We start from the raw sequence: 14,350 nt of genomic DNA on the forward strand, positions 1-14,350 counted from the left end.
AAACACTAAAAAGAAAGAATTCTCATTAAAATTGACAAAAATGCTTGCTTACTTTTCATTAAGATATTTCTGTTGCACGAAATATTCATCATTGTCTATTAAAACGTTAGCATTAAAAGAAAATAAGCAGAATAGGCTGATATTGTAAATGGGAGACCATTCTTCTCATTTTAAGTATTGTTTTCTGATCTCAGTAAAGAAGCATTCGTAAAATAAGCAAATTGATCTGCCAACTTCCAAATCGGACAAGTTCGATCATTTTGAGGATTTGTTTTCTTTTTTTTTTTAGAGAAATAATTAAAAAATTGGAAAATAAGCTCAATTATCAGCCAATGGTGCAAGAATTCATTTTTGCAGACTATAAACTATGCGTACTCAGACACACAGGTTCCTGAACATACCTATCGCACAAAACTAAAAGTCCACACCCTGCCCTGGGTAGTTACCACCAAATTACATTCATGGGGTTGTTCACCACTGGAAATTGACCCCAAAATGAGGAACTTTATTGACCACACAATAAGAATTTTTGAAAGGACAACCAAAAGGTAGACAATCCAAAAAGTCCTGGTTTCTTTGCTTCCATGGACTACAAAAATCTAGAACAGAAAAGTATCCATCAGCCATTCATTAGCCGGGCAGCCCGCCAAACTTTGCTTTTCCTTGCCCAATGTTGAAATCCTCCCATTCCGTAGTTGCCACATGCGGCCAATCTGCTAGAACAACTAACAAGTACAGGATTCATACTTAGTTGCATCCTTCACGATGAGAGACAATTGTGCAACCCAGGTTTGCAGAAATCTTGAACTAGCGGTGAAAATGTCAACCAGTCAGACGCAATCAACAGAGCCTATCAACAAATAGACCACTTAAAATGTCCCTCTCCCGCAGTCAATCAAGATCTTTGAGGTCGCTGTTTTTGTCGTAAATAATGGTTTCAAAACAAGGTATGACCAGAATACCTTTGTAGAAATGTACAAAATACTAAAAAGGAGAAGGATATGGGTGCAGGGATCCTCAAACCCAATCAAATTGCTCTGGGTGCTTGGCTGGCGTTTTCGGGTGTTTAGAAATAGTTATGTGGGTTTTCATCATGAAGTGTCTCAAAAATGAACATGGATTGTTTAATGATCTTTCATATAAAGGTGACATGTAGAGACTTGCAGCCAAAATCAAGTTTGTTGGTGTAACACCATGACACTTATAACACTCATAACACTCTCCCCTATATATTTTGGACTGAACAAATGGTTAACTGGGGTGCTTCAGTGTCGCATACACAAAAATTGGAAATTCAGGAGGAGATCACCATCTCCTTTGATTTTTGTCAGGGCCAGATGTACTCACGAAGAGCCATCTTGCTCACGAGCCATATGTTTCAGACCCCGGTCCTAAATGATGCCGACATTTTACCCCCTAAATGTCGTTTACACCCCAGAGCTTCAAACTTTCCTTTTTAACCCTTGAACAATGTCCTAAAACATTTTCTGATTTCATTTCTAAGGCCAAAAGATAAATGACCCCCTTAACATTAGTCTTCTTAGGCTCCGACAAATGACCCAATTTCTTATTTTGACACAACCCTCACAGTGAAAAATAACACAGACCACCCGATTGCACCCCCTACCCCTTACAAAACATCAATTTTAGGCTATATTTTTCATCAGGGTTGCGCTTTCAATTGTTTACTCACGAGGCTGCAATGCCTCCTGGCCGCTTGCGAGCCCGTCATGTCGGAAAACGGCACCGGGCGCTCGACGATGACGGAATGTCCAGAACCGACGCCGGCTGCCTCCACACGGCTCGCAACTTCTCTGCCGATAACCACCATAGAGACCAAGGACAGGAAACGGGGAGGGAGGAAGGGAGCAAACTGGGGTGGAGGGGGCTAATAACCTGTCCGCATCAAGCGGGCGGCAAGCTGGCGATTGAGACAGGAAGCTGGCCTTTCAGCATAAAGGGACCACTTTGATTGTCATACGTTATTGTGCAAAAGTCTGGGGCAATAATTACAAAAGTTCACTACAGCTCCTTTTTATCCTCCAAAAACGTGCAATTAGAACCATACACAGGATAGGATATCGAGATCATACTAATATTTCATTCCTGCAGTCCAGATTATTAAAATTGGATGATTTAGTAATATTTTTCACTGCACAACTGTTATTTAAGGTCAACAAAAACATCCATAAATTATTCATTTGGAAAGAGGGAAATTATAACTTAAGGGGCTGTGGTAAATTCATAATCCCAAAGGTGAGAACAACCAGGAAAAGCATGTGTGTGTCTGTGTGTGGAGTCAAACTTTGGAACAATTTACAGGACGAGATCAAACAATGTCCAACTAGTCACGTGTTCAAATTTAAATTCAAAAAAACATTACTAGCGGAATACAGAGATGAGGAAAATGGGGTATGAGTGATACGAGAGATTGGGAATAGTGAGTCTACAACTATGGTTAACTTTGTTGTCATTGTTGTTATTGTTATATCATAACTGTTGTTATTAATATTATTACCGTATTTTCCGCACTATAAGACGCACCCCCAAAAATAGTTTTTGGTCCTATATTTTCCATACATAAGGCGCACCGGATTATAAGGCGCTACAATGGAAACGTGGACAAAACAGTCAGATAGTTCAGTCCAACTTATTACCCCCTTAACATTCCCAAAGCTTGCAAAGAAGTAAATACGTGTCGTAGACACGTGCGGATGCGGTGTCCGTACGATGTCACCAAACAAACATTTTAGTTTCCATTTTATTTTTTGCTGGCAACTGTGTGGACAGCAAAGTAAGAATTTTATTGTGCAGGGAAACGGGGTTCTTTACTGTGCATATGACAAACACTTTGAATTGAATTTAGTTTCAAAATAGACTCATCACAGAAACATCAAGATCGTTCTAAAACAAGATACCGGGAAAATATAAAGCCGCATAGCTCACCTAAGTTCTCTTGCAGCCTTCACGTTCATTAATGATACGTAACCATGGTCTTCTTACAACCGTGAGTGTAGTAAATCCAGGAGAGTCAAATATTTACAAATACAGAATAGTAAAAACTGTTTTCTCTATGCCGTAGTGCAACCCAATCTGTGATTCACATTCATCTTTTTCGGCCAATTGCAGGCTTCGTTTCGCCCCTTAAGCCTATGCGAGCCTGTAAATGATAAAAAGGATCCGCCCCCTTTACCTCCCAATAACTTTAGCCAATAGTGACTGATTCAAATGATGATTGACACATTGGTTAGGAAATGAAACGCTGGTATATAAATCCCAGCATATACCGCGGACTACTTCGCCTTCGGGGGAAAATCTAGTCGGCGGCTGCTTGCTTTAGTTGCAAGACTTTGCAACTTAATATTGATACATACATAAGGCGCATGGTCAGCTTTTGAAAAAAATAAAGGCTTTTAGGTGCGCCTTATAGTGCGGAAAATACGGTACTATTGTTGTTATTATCATTGGTGTATTTAATAGGGAAGATGAAGGGGTAGGGCATAAAAGCATCTGCTTCTTACTACCCCTTTTCGAACATATTACGTAACATTATTTTGTTGTTGAGTTATTGTTTTTGTTCCATTTTTATTCTAATGTTCAAAATAAAGTTTTCATTCATTCATTCATACATACATTTGTTGCCAGATGATCAATGGGTAAGACGAAACTGTCCAATTTACAAAAAAACAAAAAAAACTGTTTCGAATAGGAATTTTGCCACCACACAAGCCCTGATTACGATCGGCCAATTTCTCACTGAAAAAAATGATGGAATTGTCAATTACCCCGAAGAAAGGAAGCAGCGCTGACAGAGGCCCACTTAGCTAAAGGCTCATAAATAACAATTATAACCGGATTCTTGAAATATCAATGAGGAAACAATGAGAAAGGTGACAAAAGGAGCAGAAGAACCAGTACTTGAAATAAGACATGGCACCTTTAAAGCTTCAGAGACTTCACACAAACCTAGCTAGTTTTTGAAATACAAATAGAATCCTTCATTTTATCGAGCGACAAATAGAAAACACTCAAAATCTAAACTTGAAGTGTTTTCATCTTAATTTAAGGCTTAGTCCTGGTCTCGTTGACACAAACGGGTAAAACAGTCTTTTTCCTATTGGAAATGTCAAAACAAACATGGACGTGTGGTTGAGAGCCATTTTGGGCATTAGTTCTTTTCATAAAGCTATTTGTCATCACCCACGATACTAGTACACTGTCAAATACAAATATGTTATAACTTATTTAACTTTGTTCACTCTGAGTTAAAAGAATCGTCACATCTTAATGAAGGGGTTGGAACTGAAACAAAAAAAGTTATATTTGACCTAATGGGATACATAAAATATCAGTTTTAATATATTCCAGAAAGTCAAAAATACCATGACAGTTGCTTTTTGTGATGAGTAAGAATAGAATGCCATGAGGCTCTTTAACTCCACCCGGGGGAGTAAAAGCCCGCATTAAACCCCACCCCCACATTTGCATATTACCCCATTTTTATGACAGTGTGTATTTCCCCTAGCACTATCCAAATACTCGATATCAAAACGTTATATTGGGTATTTTTGTATTTTATTATTCTATTTTTCAACACAAGGATACTGCTGGAAGTGTGAATTTCCCTAAAGGGATAAATAAAGTCCATCCATCTAGAAGGTGTTTGCGATTACACCATTAAGAATGTTTACCAATATCGATGTAATTATGAATGTCTGCAGTCACCACTGTCAAACTTTAAAAGCAATTTTGCATAAATGGCAAATATAAAACAAGCAAAACTTCAAAACAACAAAATAACACTTTAACAAATATTATACAGCAGACTCATAGGATAAGGCAACCTTGCCTTACTTACATTTTGACTTTACAGTTTGAAATATTGTTTTTCAGCCCCTCTTTACATCATTTCTCCCTGAATTAAAAAAAGAAAACACACCACTTTAATCTGCGTGTCCGAAAACTTACTGCAATTCAAACTTTGCAGTTTTTTTTTTACTTTTGACAGGTACTCTGCTATTGGTCAACGTCATGAAATGCTTGTCTGTAATTGGTTTGTGTCAAAGCCTCATCAAAACGCAGATATGCTATTGGCTGAATTACCGCCAACAATGCCTATCCCCTTCATTTGGGTCAGAATATTGTGTGCTCCGTAAATACTTTGCTAGTTGGCAAAGTAATACTTTATTTTTGGTCGTATATGTCATTAATGCGGGTCGCAAGACTTACAGTGATGCTAAAGGGAAAAGTAAAAACATGATAAACATAGAAACAAAGGTTACAAATATAAAGAAATAAGAGGGCGGCACAGAAATTGCTACCCTCGCTGAGTTGCATGGCCTTAACCAATCGGGACCCATATTTAAACCAAGGAGACCGTTAAAGCAAGATTATACTTTAAGGGCATGACAATCCTTGCTAGTGGAAGTTTTCAAATCCGTTCCATTTTTTATCTACTGTCCCAATCCTTTCAGCCACCCGCTACTCCACTCAACCAGCTCAAGTCACAGAACACCAAAAGTAAATACAATTAAGTTTTTCCTGTACATATGTTATTTGATAATATACATGGCAGCACAGCAGCGCAGTGGTTAGCGCGTGCGTGGCACAGTTCTGAGGCCATGAGATCGAACCTCCTGTGTGGAGTTTGCATGTTCTCCCTGTGCTTCAGTGGGTTTCCTCCGGGCACTCCGGCTTCCTCACACAATCCAAAAACATGCATATCAGGTTGATTGGCGGGTCCAAATTGTCCCTAGGTGTGAATGAGCGAGTGAATTGTCTTTCCCTGTGTGCCATGCGACTGGCTGGCAATCAGTGTCCCCTGCCCACTGCCCGAAGATAGCTGGGATGGGCTCCAGCACCCCCGCGACCCTACTGAGGATAAGCGGTGCAGATAATGGATGGATATATTTTAAGGCCTTACATTCCTCGCTAGTGGAACTTTTCAAATCTCTTCCATTATTAATCTACTGTCGCAATCCTTTCATCCACCTGCTACCCCACTCGACCAGCTCAAGTCCCATAACACCAAAGGTAAGTGCAATTAAGTTTTCCCTGTACATGAATATATACATATTTATGTTATTTGATAGTATACATGCAAATTAATAAAAAATTAGTACTTACTATACACCATTTTGTTCTCATTTTATATCAGGGATACTTGGGGATTCGGAAAGTATTGGCTTGGGACCACCATAGGTTTTGAAGGATTTTTCATTTTATTTAATTGACTAAAAAGGACTTAATATAATACAAATTAAATTTTGTCGAATGCAGTGGGGATTTTTCACAGAAGGCTAAAGGTCGCGCCGTTCGAAGTGTAGAGTGTTTTGGCTGGGGAATTTTAATAGCGGGGCGCTGACGAGGGAATTAGGCCTCGTTTTTGGCATTGATTTGAGGTGATAAGCTTTCTTGTTTTGAGCCCTCTAGACGTGGCGGCAACTTCCGGCAAGGAGGTGGCGACTGGGTGGAAGACACATGAGGAGTCGCCCAGGGGAGGAGTCAGCCCGCCCAAGGGGGGAGGGGCCGACCCCCTGACGTGTCAAAGGAACAGCAGAGACAGACAAGACAGGACCAGGGCCAAATGGGAGCAAGGCTCGACAATACTAATTAGACTTATTCGATAATAATTCGGCAAAATTCGATGGAATTCACTTGAGAAATAATTTAAGAAAATAAATCTGCCCCCGGGGCAGCACGGCGGCGCAGTGGTTAGCGCGTGTGCGGCACAGTTCTGAGGTTGTGGGAGCCTCCTGCGTGGGTTCAAATCCAGCTCCCGGCCTTACTGTGCGAAGTTTGTATGTTCTCCCCGTGCTTGCATGGGTTTCCTCCAGGCACTCCGGTTTCCTCCCACATTCCAAAGACATGCATTTCAGGTGGATTGGCCGGTCCAAATTGTCCCTAGGTGTGAATGAGCGAGTGAGTTGTCTGTCCCTGTGTGCCCTGTGATTGGCTGGCAACCAGTTCAGGGTGTCCCCTGCCCACTGCCCGATGATTGCTGGGATGGGCTCCAGCACCCCCGCGACCCTATTGAGGATAGGCGGTGCAGCTGATGAGATGAGATGAGAGATGAAATCTGCCCCAGTGTGGAAATGCCGGTCTCCTGTACATTTTCCATTAAGAAACGAGCATGCATTGTTGGATGAATGAAGTTTGCGTTTGGTGAATGGAGTAAGATAACTAATTGGAACAATTTGGTAAACGGTAAATTTGTAAATATAGTTTTTTCCCCTAACGGTTTGCATCCTCCACAATACGACAATTTCACTTTGCAAGCCGCACCCCAGAAGAGATTCATGTCGTATTCCGGGGGTCTACGCATCATAAACAATCAGCATTTTATTCTGACAGTCCCTAGCGGAAATGCTTGCTAATCCATGGCTCTTTTGTTTTGGGCAGTGAGTCAGGCAGGGTTGCTCCGTTGGTCACGAGTGGGCGGGACGTAGACCTTCTCTCCAAGATCCAATTGGGCGATTAAAAGGATTGAAGGTCAGCGTGGCCAATCACAGACCAGGAGACAATATCCCCTTGTCTCTTGCCAAACCGGGGCAAAGTAGAGTTGTGTAGTTTTAATCGGATGGAGAGGGGGGGGGGGTATCAAAATCAGCACCCCCCCCCCTTATGTTTCATAAAATAATGAATAAAACAAGAGTAAAATTGAAACTAAGAGACTTTAGAAGAGTTCGAAGTTAAGAGGGGGGGGGGATATAGGAAGCCGATTTGTTTACCAAGTGTGCGCGAGAAAATAAACAATACACGAAGACGAAAGCGGCAAAAAAATGTCAAAATGACTCACACTTTCCGTCGCCTTCTCGTTCACAGTGGGCAAAGTGGTTTTAGTGGACATGTTTCACGCAAGGGGGAGGCAGCCCTCGGTCCGGTGACACCTCGTTCGATCCCGCGGCGGAAGCGGGACACAGTCGCATGGAGCTCCGAGCAAAAAAAGGAGCCCAGAGGAGGAGGTTTTAACCGCGTCACGGGGAGCAAAAAACAGGAAAGAAAAGGAGAATTCCTCGCTGTGGGACGAGTGCCAGAACCGAATTCGGCCGACGTTAACGGGAGGCGCTGTTCCGACACCACTTCCCCCAAAAAAAACGCCCCGGGTTTTTTTTTCCGCCCAACTCAGCCTAGCATGGCGTTCCAATGTCACGCAGCGGCGGTGTGTCGTCAAGCGGGTGGTCGTCAAAGAGTTACGCCGGTGTAAATTCTTAACTTTGGGTCCATTTCGGGCGGCCCAAAGCGGACGAGCTGCTCCGTGTGATGATTTAGGTGGGACCAAAATGGCTGCTAGCCCTCAGCGGCTGGGCTGGATTAAGAGGCGTTCAATGAGCAGGACAAAGCTCCGACAAAAGGGAATTCAAACACCGGAACTACTTCACTGTGGAAATGTCAAAAACTGTTTGTGGCTCGCTAATGGCGCACTTATGTTATTTCCGTTTTTGGAAAAATTGTTTTGTAGGCGGTTAGTTATAAAACCACAGCATCGCAGTGAATCTTTAATTCACACGTTAGTATCACTAATTGCCAAACATCCTGAATTCGGTATTTCAGGGGTGCCGTATCCATCCATTATCCATCCATTATCTGCACCACTTATCCACAGTTGGGTCGCGGGGGTGCTGGAGCCCATCCCAGCCATCTTCAGGCAGGGGACACGGGTTGCCAGCCAGTCGCAGGGCACACAGAGACAACTCACTCGCTCATTCCCACCTAGGGACAATTTGGACCGGCCAATTAACCTGACATGCATGTTTTTGGGAATGTGGGAGGAAACCGGAGTGCCCGCAGGAAACCCACACAAGCACGGGGAGAACATGCAAACTCCACACAGGAGGTTCCATCTCATGACCTCTGAACTGTGTCGCACACGCGCTAACCCCTCGGGGGTCATACGCTACAGAAAAAACTCTCACAAGGGCCGGACTAGTAAATTAGAAAGAAAGAAAGAGGGCGAAGGGGAGAAAGAGAAGGACAAAAGAGAGAGAGGGTAAGGGGGAACAAGAGAGAGACAAAAAGAGAGACAAGAAATAGAAAGAGAAATTAAGAAAAGAGAGAAAGAAAGTAGGAGATATAAAGAGGAAGAGAAAGAGAAAGTGAGACAAGAGAATGAGAGGTAGGTAGGGAGAAAGAGAGAGATCAAGAGAAAGAGAGAGAGCATGAAAGAGAAAAAGAGATAGGGTAAGGGGGACAAGCGAAGGAGAAAGACAGACAAAAAGAGAGTCAGAGAGATTAAGAAAAGAGAAAAAGAAAGTAAGAGAGAGAAAGAGAAAATACGAGAGAGAAAGAGAGGAAGAGAAAGTGAGACAAAGAGAGAATGAAAGAGAGAAAGAGAAAGAGAGAGCATGAAAGAAAAAAGGAGATGGGGTAAGGGGGACAAGCAAGAGAGAAAGAGAGACGAGAAGAGACAGAGAAATAGAAAGAGTGAGAGAGATTAAGAAAAGAGAGAAATATAGCAAGAGACAGGGAGAAAATACGAGAGAAAAAGAGATATAGAGGAAGAGAAAGTGAGACAACGAGAGAATGAGAGGGAGGAAGAGAGAAAGAGAGAGAGCATGAAAGAGAAAAAGAGATAGAGAGGGTGTGAGAGAGAACAAGGCAGAGAGAGAGAGAGGGATGGAAAGAGTAAACAAGTCATTTTTATTTGTGACGCCCTTAATCACAAAGAGTCTCAAAGGGCTGCACAGGTTATTACACAGACTATTTTTCAGACTATTATGACACCATCCCCTGATCTGGAACCAACATGAGGGCAAGGAAAAACTCAAAAAAGTGTCCACAAAAAGTATAGGTTATTCATATGCTATAGAATAGAAGTGTGTTTTAAGCTTAGATTGAAACAGTTCCACTGAGGTTGCAGATCGGATCTCAGGGGGAAGAGCATTCCACAGCACCGGTGCCCGGATGGAGATGCACTACTCTCCGGTCTCCCGAAGTCCAGAAGAGTCTTCAGCTGGTACAAAACGCTGCAGCGAGGCTTTTAACTAGGACAAGAAAGTCTGATCACATCACGCCAATTTATTCCGAAAGAAAGAAAGAAAAAGAAAGAAAAAGAAAGAAAAAGAAAAAGAAAGAAAAAGAAAGAAAAAGAAAAAGAAAGAAAAAGAAAGAAAAAGAAAAAAAAAGAAAAAGAAAAAGAAAAAAGAGAGAAAAAGAAAGAAAAAGAAAGAGAGAAAAAGAAAGAAAAAGAAAGAAAGAAAGAAAAAGAAAGAAAAAGAAAGAAAGAAAGAAAAAGAAAGAAAAAGAAAGAAAGAAAAAGAAAGAAAAAGAAAGAAAAAGAAAGAAAAAGAAAGAGAAAGAAAGAAAAAGAAAGAAAAAGAAAAAGAAAGAAAGAAAAAGAAAGAAAAAAAGAAAGAAAAAGAAAAAGAAAGAAAGAAAAAGAAAAAGAAAAAGAGAAAAAGAAAAAAAAAGAAAGAAAGAGAAAAAAGGAAAGAAGATAGAAAGAGTTTAAAGAAAAAGAGAGAGAGAGAAAGGGGGGAAAAGACAGAGAGACAGAGAGATTAAAAAAAGAGAAAAAGAAAGTAGGAGAGAGAGAATACGAAAGATAGAGATATAAAGAGGGAGAGAGTAAGAGAAAGTGTGACAAAGAGAGAATAAGAGGGAAGAAGACAGAATGAGAAAGAGAGAGAGAAAGAGAGAGAGCACGAAAGAGAAACCGAGATATAAAGAGACAGGGTGTGAGAGCAAACAAGGCAGAGAGAGACAGAAAGACTAAATAGAAAGACGGAAAAAGTGAGAAAGAGAAAGAAAGAAAAGTGAGAGAAAGAGAAGGGGAAATAGAAGGAAAGAAGAGAGTTAAAGAGAAAGAGAACAAAAAAGCGGAAAAAGAGGGAGAGAGTAAGATAAAGTGTGACAAAGAGAGAATAAGAGGAAGACAGAATGAGAGAGGGATAGAGAGAGAGAGCACCAAAGAGAAACAGTGATATAAAGATTTCACATCCGGGGTAACCACCATTGCTAGTAAAAGGTGTTGATATTTTGTGCCGTCTTGGCCTGGGAGAGTGGATCGTGTGAGAAAAAATATGGAGTCGACAAAATCAAAAGTGGTGAGTCCGGTTATGGGAAGCAATTTTCACATCTAGGGTAACCTCCTTGTCTGACTGAAAGAATGGGGAAATATAAACATACTTGAATCTCAAATGAAACATCACCGCGCTCACTTTGCTCCCAGGTGATAAAGATGATGTGTTCACTGTTCACTCGCAGTGTTCCCCAAATTTCCGACGGCAAGTGAAAGCAGCATCAGCGACAGAACGGGGAGGGGCGGAGGAGGTCCTGCGGAAGTCTCCCAATTGACCTTCTGGTTTCCGGCTGTCACTCAAATTCTAACGTTGTCAACAACGTAACTCAATCTTAATAAACAAGGGTGTCATTTCAATCGAGGCCCAGAATAAATCGGTGCCTGTATTCGGGCAACTCAAATTAATGAAAATCTGCACGAGAACTCAAAAGTTTAGGATGCACACATTTTGAGTGTATCTTCATCAGGGTTGGGTAGGGTTACTTTAACTTAAATACTTTTAATGACTTTTGGATGACTCCAATACCAAATATGCTAATAAAAGACAAAAGAAAGTAGATATGAATCAAATGATGACTCACAACATGTGGTAAGCTTTCTCTCCTGGCTTTGATCTCCGGCAAAACTAACATCAAATGCGACAGAAACAAAATTAAAATAAATCCTAACAGCTTGCCAACATCATTTTTGCCGTTCCGTGTATCCCGTTACTCCCCAAGCCGGCACAAAATTTAGTCATTTTATTCCTATTTAGTTTCTTTTGTCTTTTATTAGCATACTTGGTATTGGAGTAATCCAAAAGTAATTAAAAGTAATCAAATTAAAGTAACCCTACCCAACCCTGATCGTCATTATTTCAAGTCACAATTGCAGCTAATAAGGACATATTTCCTCCATCTAATTGCTTAATACCACTCGTTTTACAGGATTTTTGAAACACAAAGGAAAATTAACCACATTTAAATCAATCTTCAACACTTTTTAAAATTTAAATCATTTATATCCAATGTTGGACACATTACTTTAAAAAAGTAGTTATCAGTTACTACTCTGAAAAGTAAACAAGATAGTCACTGAATTACTCTATAGCACGGGTGTCAAACAGGCAGCCCGCGGGCCAGATCAGGCCCGCTAAAGGATTGAATCCGGCCCGCGAGACAACACTCAGAGAAGCGCAAGAGAAAAACAAGCAGCAGGTTGAAAGATGTCAACTTGATGTTGCCAAAGCCAAGTGCCTCGAACAAAGGCACTGTACTTGTATTTCTTTCTTTCTCTTTTCCTCTCTCCCCCCATTTTTTCACTCTTTCTCTCTCTCTTTCACTTTCTCTTTCTCTCTTTTTCTCTCTTTGTTCCTCTTGGTCTTTTTCTGTCTTTTTACCTTCTTTTGCTCTCTTCCTTTTTTCCTTCTGTCTTTCTTTCCTTCTCCTTTCTCTACTTCTCTCTTTTGCTCTATTTTTCTTTTTTCCCTTCTCTTTCTATTTTTATCTCTTGTATTTCATGCTTTCTCTCTCTCCCTCTTTTTTCTCTCTTTCTTTGTCCTACTGTCTATACTTCTCTCTCTCTCTCTTTCGCTTATTTCTTTCTCTTTTCTTCTTTCTCTCTAATCTACCCTTCCGGCCCCCGAGACAATGTTAGTTCCAACGTGTGGCCCCCAAGTTTAAATGAGTTTGACACCCCTGCTCTATAGTAAAAGTAAATAGTTACCAGGGCAAACTATTTCCGATATCTTAAGAAGTCTTTGACCAGTTTACTTGAAAAGATTGGACTTCAGACTACTTTTAGAGAACAGTTTTGATTTTGGGTGAACGGCAATTCAGGTTGTTTTTGTTGCTTTAATCCCTAAATTATTATGTAATGATGCACAGTATTACTTAAAGGGGCGGGGGGTGGGGGTAATAAAGGGAAAAAAGACAATATAAAAGCCTAAAGTTCATTTTTTTCTTTCAACACATCAGGACTGAAAACACAGGAAATAGAAAAATCTACAAGAAAAAACAAAAACCTTTACGTATAACTAAATTTACGTCAACACGCAATGCCCCCAAGAGGGAAAATGATATTGACCAATCACAAGAGAGCCTTGGAGGGAACCAGCAGTTGATTGGTGGGGTGCCGGCTCAAGTCGGGACGCTGTCTAATACGGGGCTTTCATTTTTTCCACCAATCCGCCCTCTTTCGCCTTTTCTTTCGTCGGATTAGCGGTGTTTGAAATAATGTCTGTCCAAACGTCCAGCTAACAACTTTCTCAAGAAAAATGGTAGCTTGTTACAACCGTTTGCTTTATTCCCATTTTCAAGTCTTCATTCGGTTTGGAAATTTTGGTTCGTTTGGTAATTTGCATACTCTGTAGCCTGTCAGAAGCCTGCAGCGAATAACTTCCTGCTTCTGGACTTTCCAGAGCCTTATAAAGTCGTATTTGCTCATTTTTCAAAGTAGACGCACATAGAACACAAGAAAAATAGAGAAGTGGGTAAGAATCAAGCCTAAAGCTCAGCCCCAGAATATTCAAAAGAAGGTAACAAAATGTATGACGCTACAAAATGTAAACATACATTAAAAAGCATCGTGGAAAGGAGTTCACGTGGCTTGTAGCGGACGACACAATGCATAAATGAAGATGAGCAAATACAGGTACATACTGATGGCAGATGGAAAACAGCCATGTCATAATTTATAATAAACTTAATTTTAAAGTGTATTTCGGTTATTTTTTCTGATTATCAACCCTTAATACTTTGCAACAATCGTTTTTTTTTTGCGATGAGTTGTCTTTTTGCATTTCAAGTTGTGAAAAATGGGGAAGGCGACTTCATGGCTGGACAGGCAACTTTTCAGAGTTGTCTGCCCTGCTGTCCGCTAACTTTTTCTCACGAGTTTCAGAAACTGGGATTAGTAAATAAAGTCTTCGTAATCGCAATCCAACAACACGGTAGTCGCCATAGTATGTATGGTGAGAAGATTGAGAAAGACGTGACGTAAACAACTCAGAGCTGGAAAACTGGTAGTACCCAACCGGTGGCGTTTGGGAACCAAAGTAATGCACAGTAAAGGCGGAAATAAAATAAATATAATTGGCCGGTCCAAATTGTCCCAAGGTGTGAATGAGCGAATGAGTTGTCTGTCCCTGTGTGCCCTGCGATTGGCTGGCAACCAGATCAGGGTGTCCCCTGCCCACTGCCCGGAGATGGCTGGGATGGGCTCCAGCCCCCCCGCGACCCTAATGAGGATAAGCGGTACGGCTAATGAGATGAGATTACCCAGTTATTGAGATAGGAGGGAAAAAAAACCTCAAACACCATTATATAATGACATTATTCATAACTGCATTAT

At 41.0% G+C, this 14,350-nt stretch overlaps 1 protein-coding gene across 11 annotated transcripts in view; it reads right to left on the bottom strand.

Moving 5' to 3' along the window:
* The window catches only part of mark3a (MAP/microtubule affinity-regulating kinase 3a), a 40,502-nt gene extending 32,162 nt beyond the window's left edge, over positions 1–8,340 (bottom strand). For 10 of the 11 annotated variants that reach the window (XM_088353668.1, XM_088353666.1, XM_088353664.1 and 7 more), the window contains exon 1: positions 1,694–1,840. In XM_088353668.1, the coding sequence (XP_088209794.1) occupies positions 1,694–1,831 (138 nt within the window). In that variant the 5' untranslated portion in view covers positions 1,832–1,840. Of the gene's footprint in view, positions 1–1,693; positions 1,841–7,798 lie in introns of those variants that run through there. The other variant, XM_088353662.1, reaches the window with a different exon arrangement.
* Positions 8,341–14,350: the final 6,010 nt, after the last annotated feature.

The sequence above is a fragment of the Urocampus carinirostris genome, chromosome 15, assembly GCF_059441175.1.
Source record: "Urocampus carinirostris isolate Australia breed hairy pipefish chromosome 15, RoL_Ucar_1.0, whole genome shotgun sequence".
Taxonomy (NCBI): domain Eukaryota; kingdom Metazoa; phylum Chordata; class Actinopteri; order Syngnathiformes; family Syngnathidae; genus Urocampus; species Urocampus carinirostris.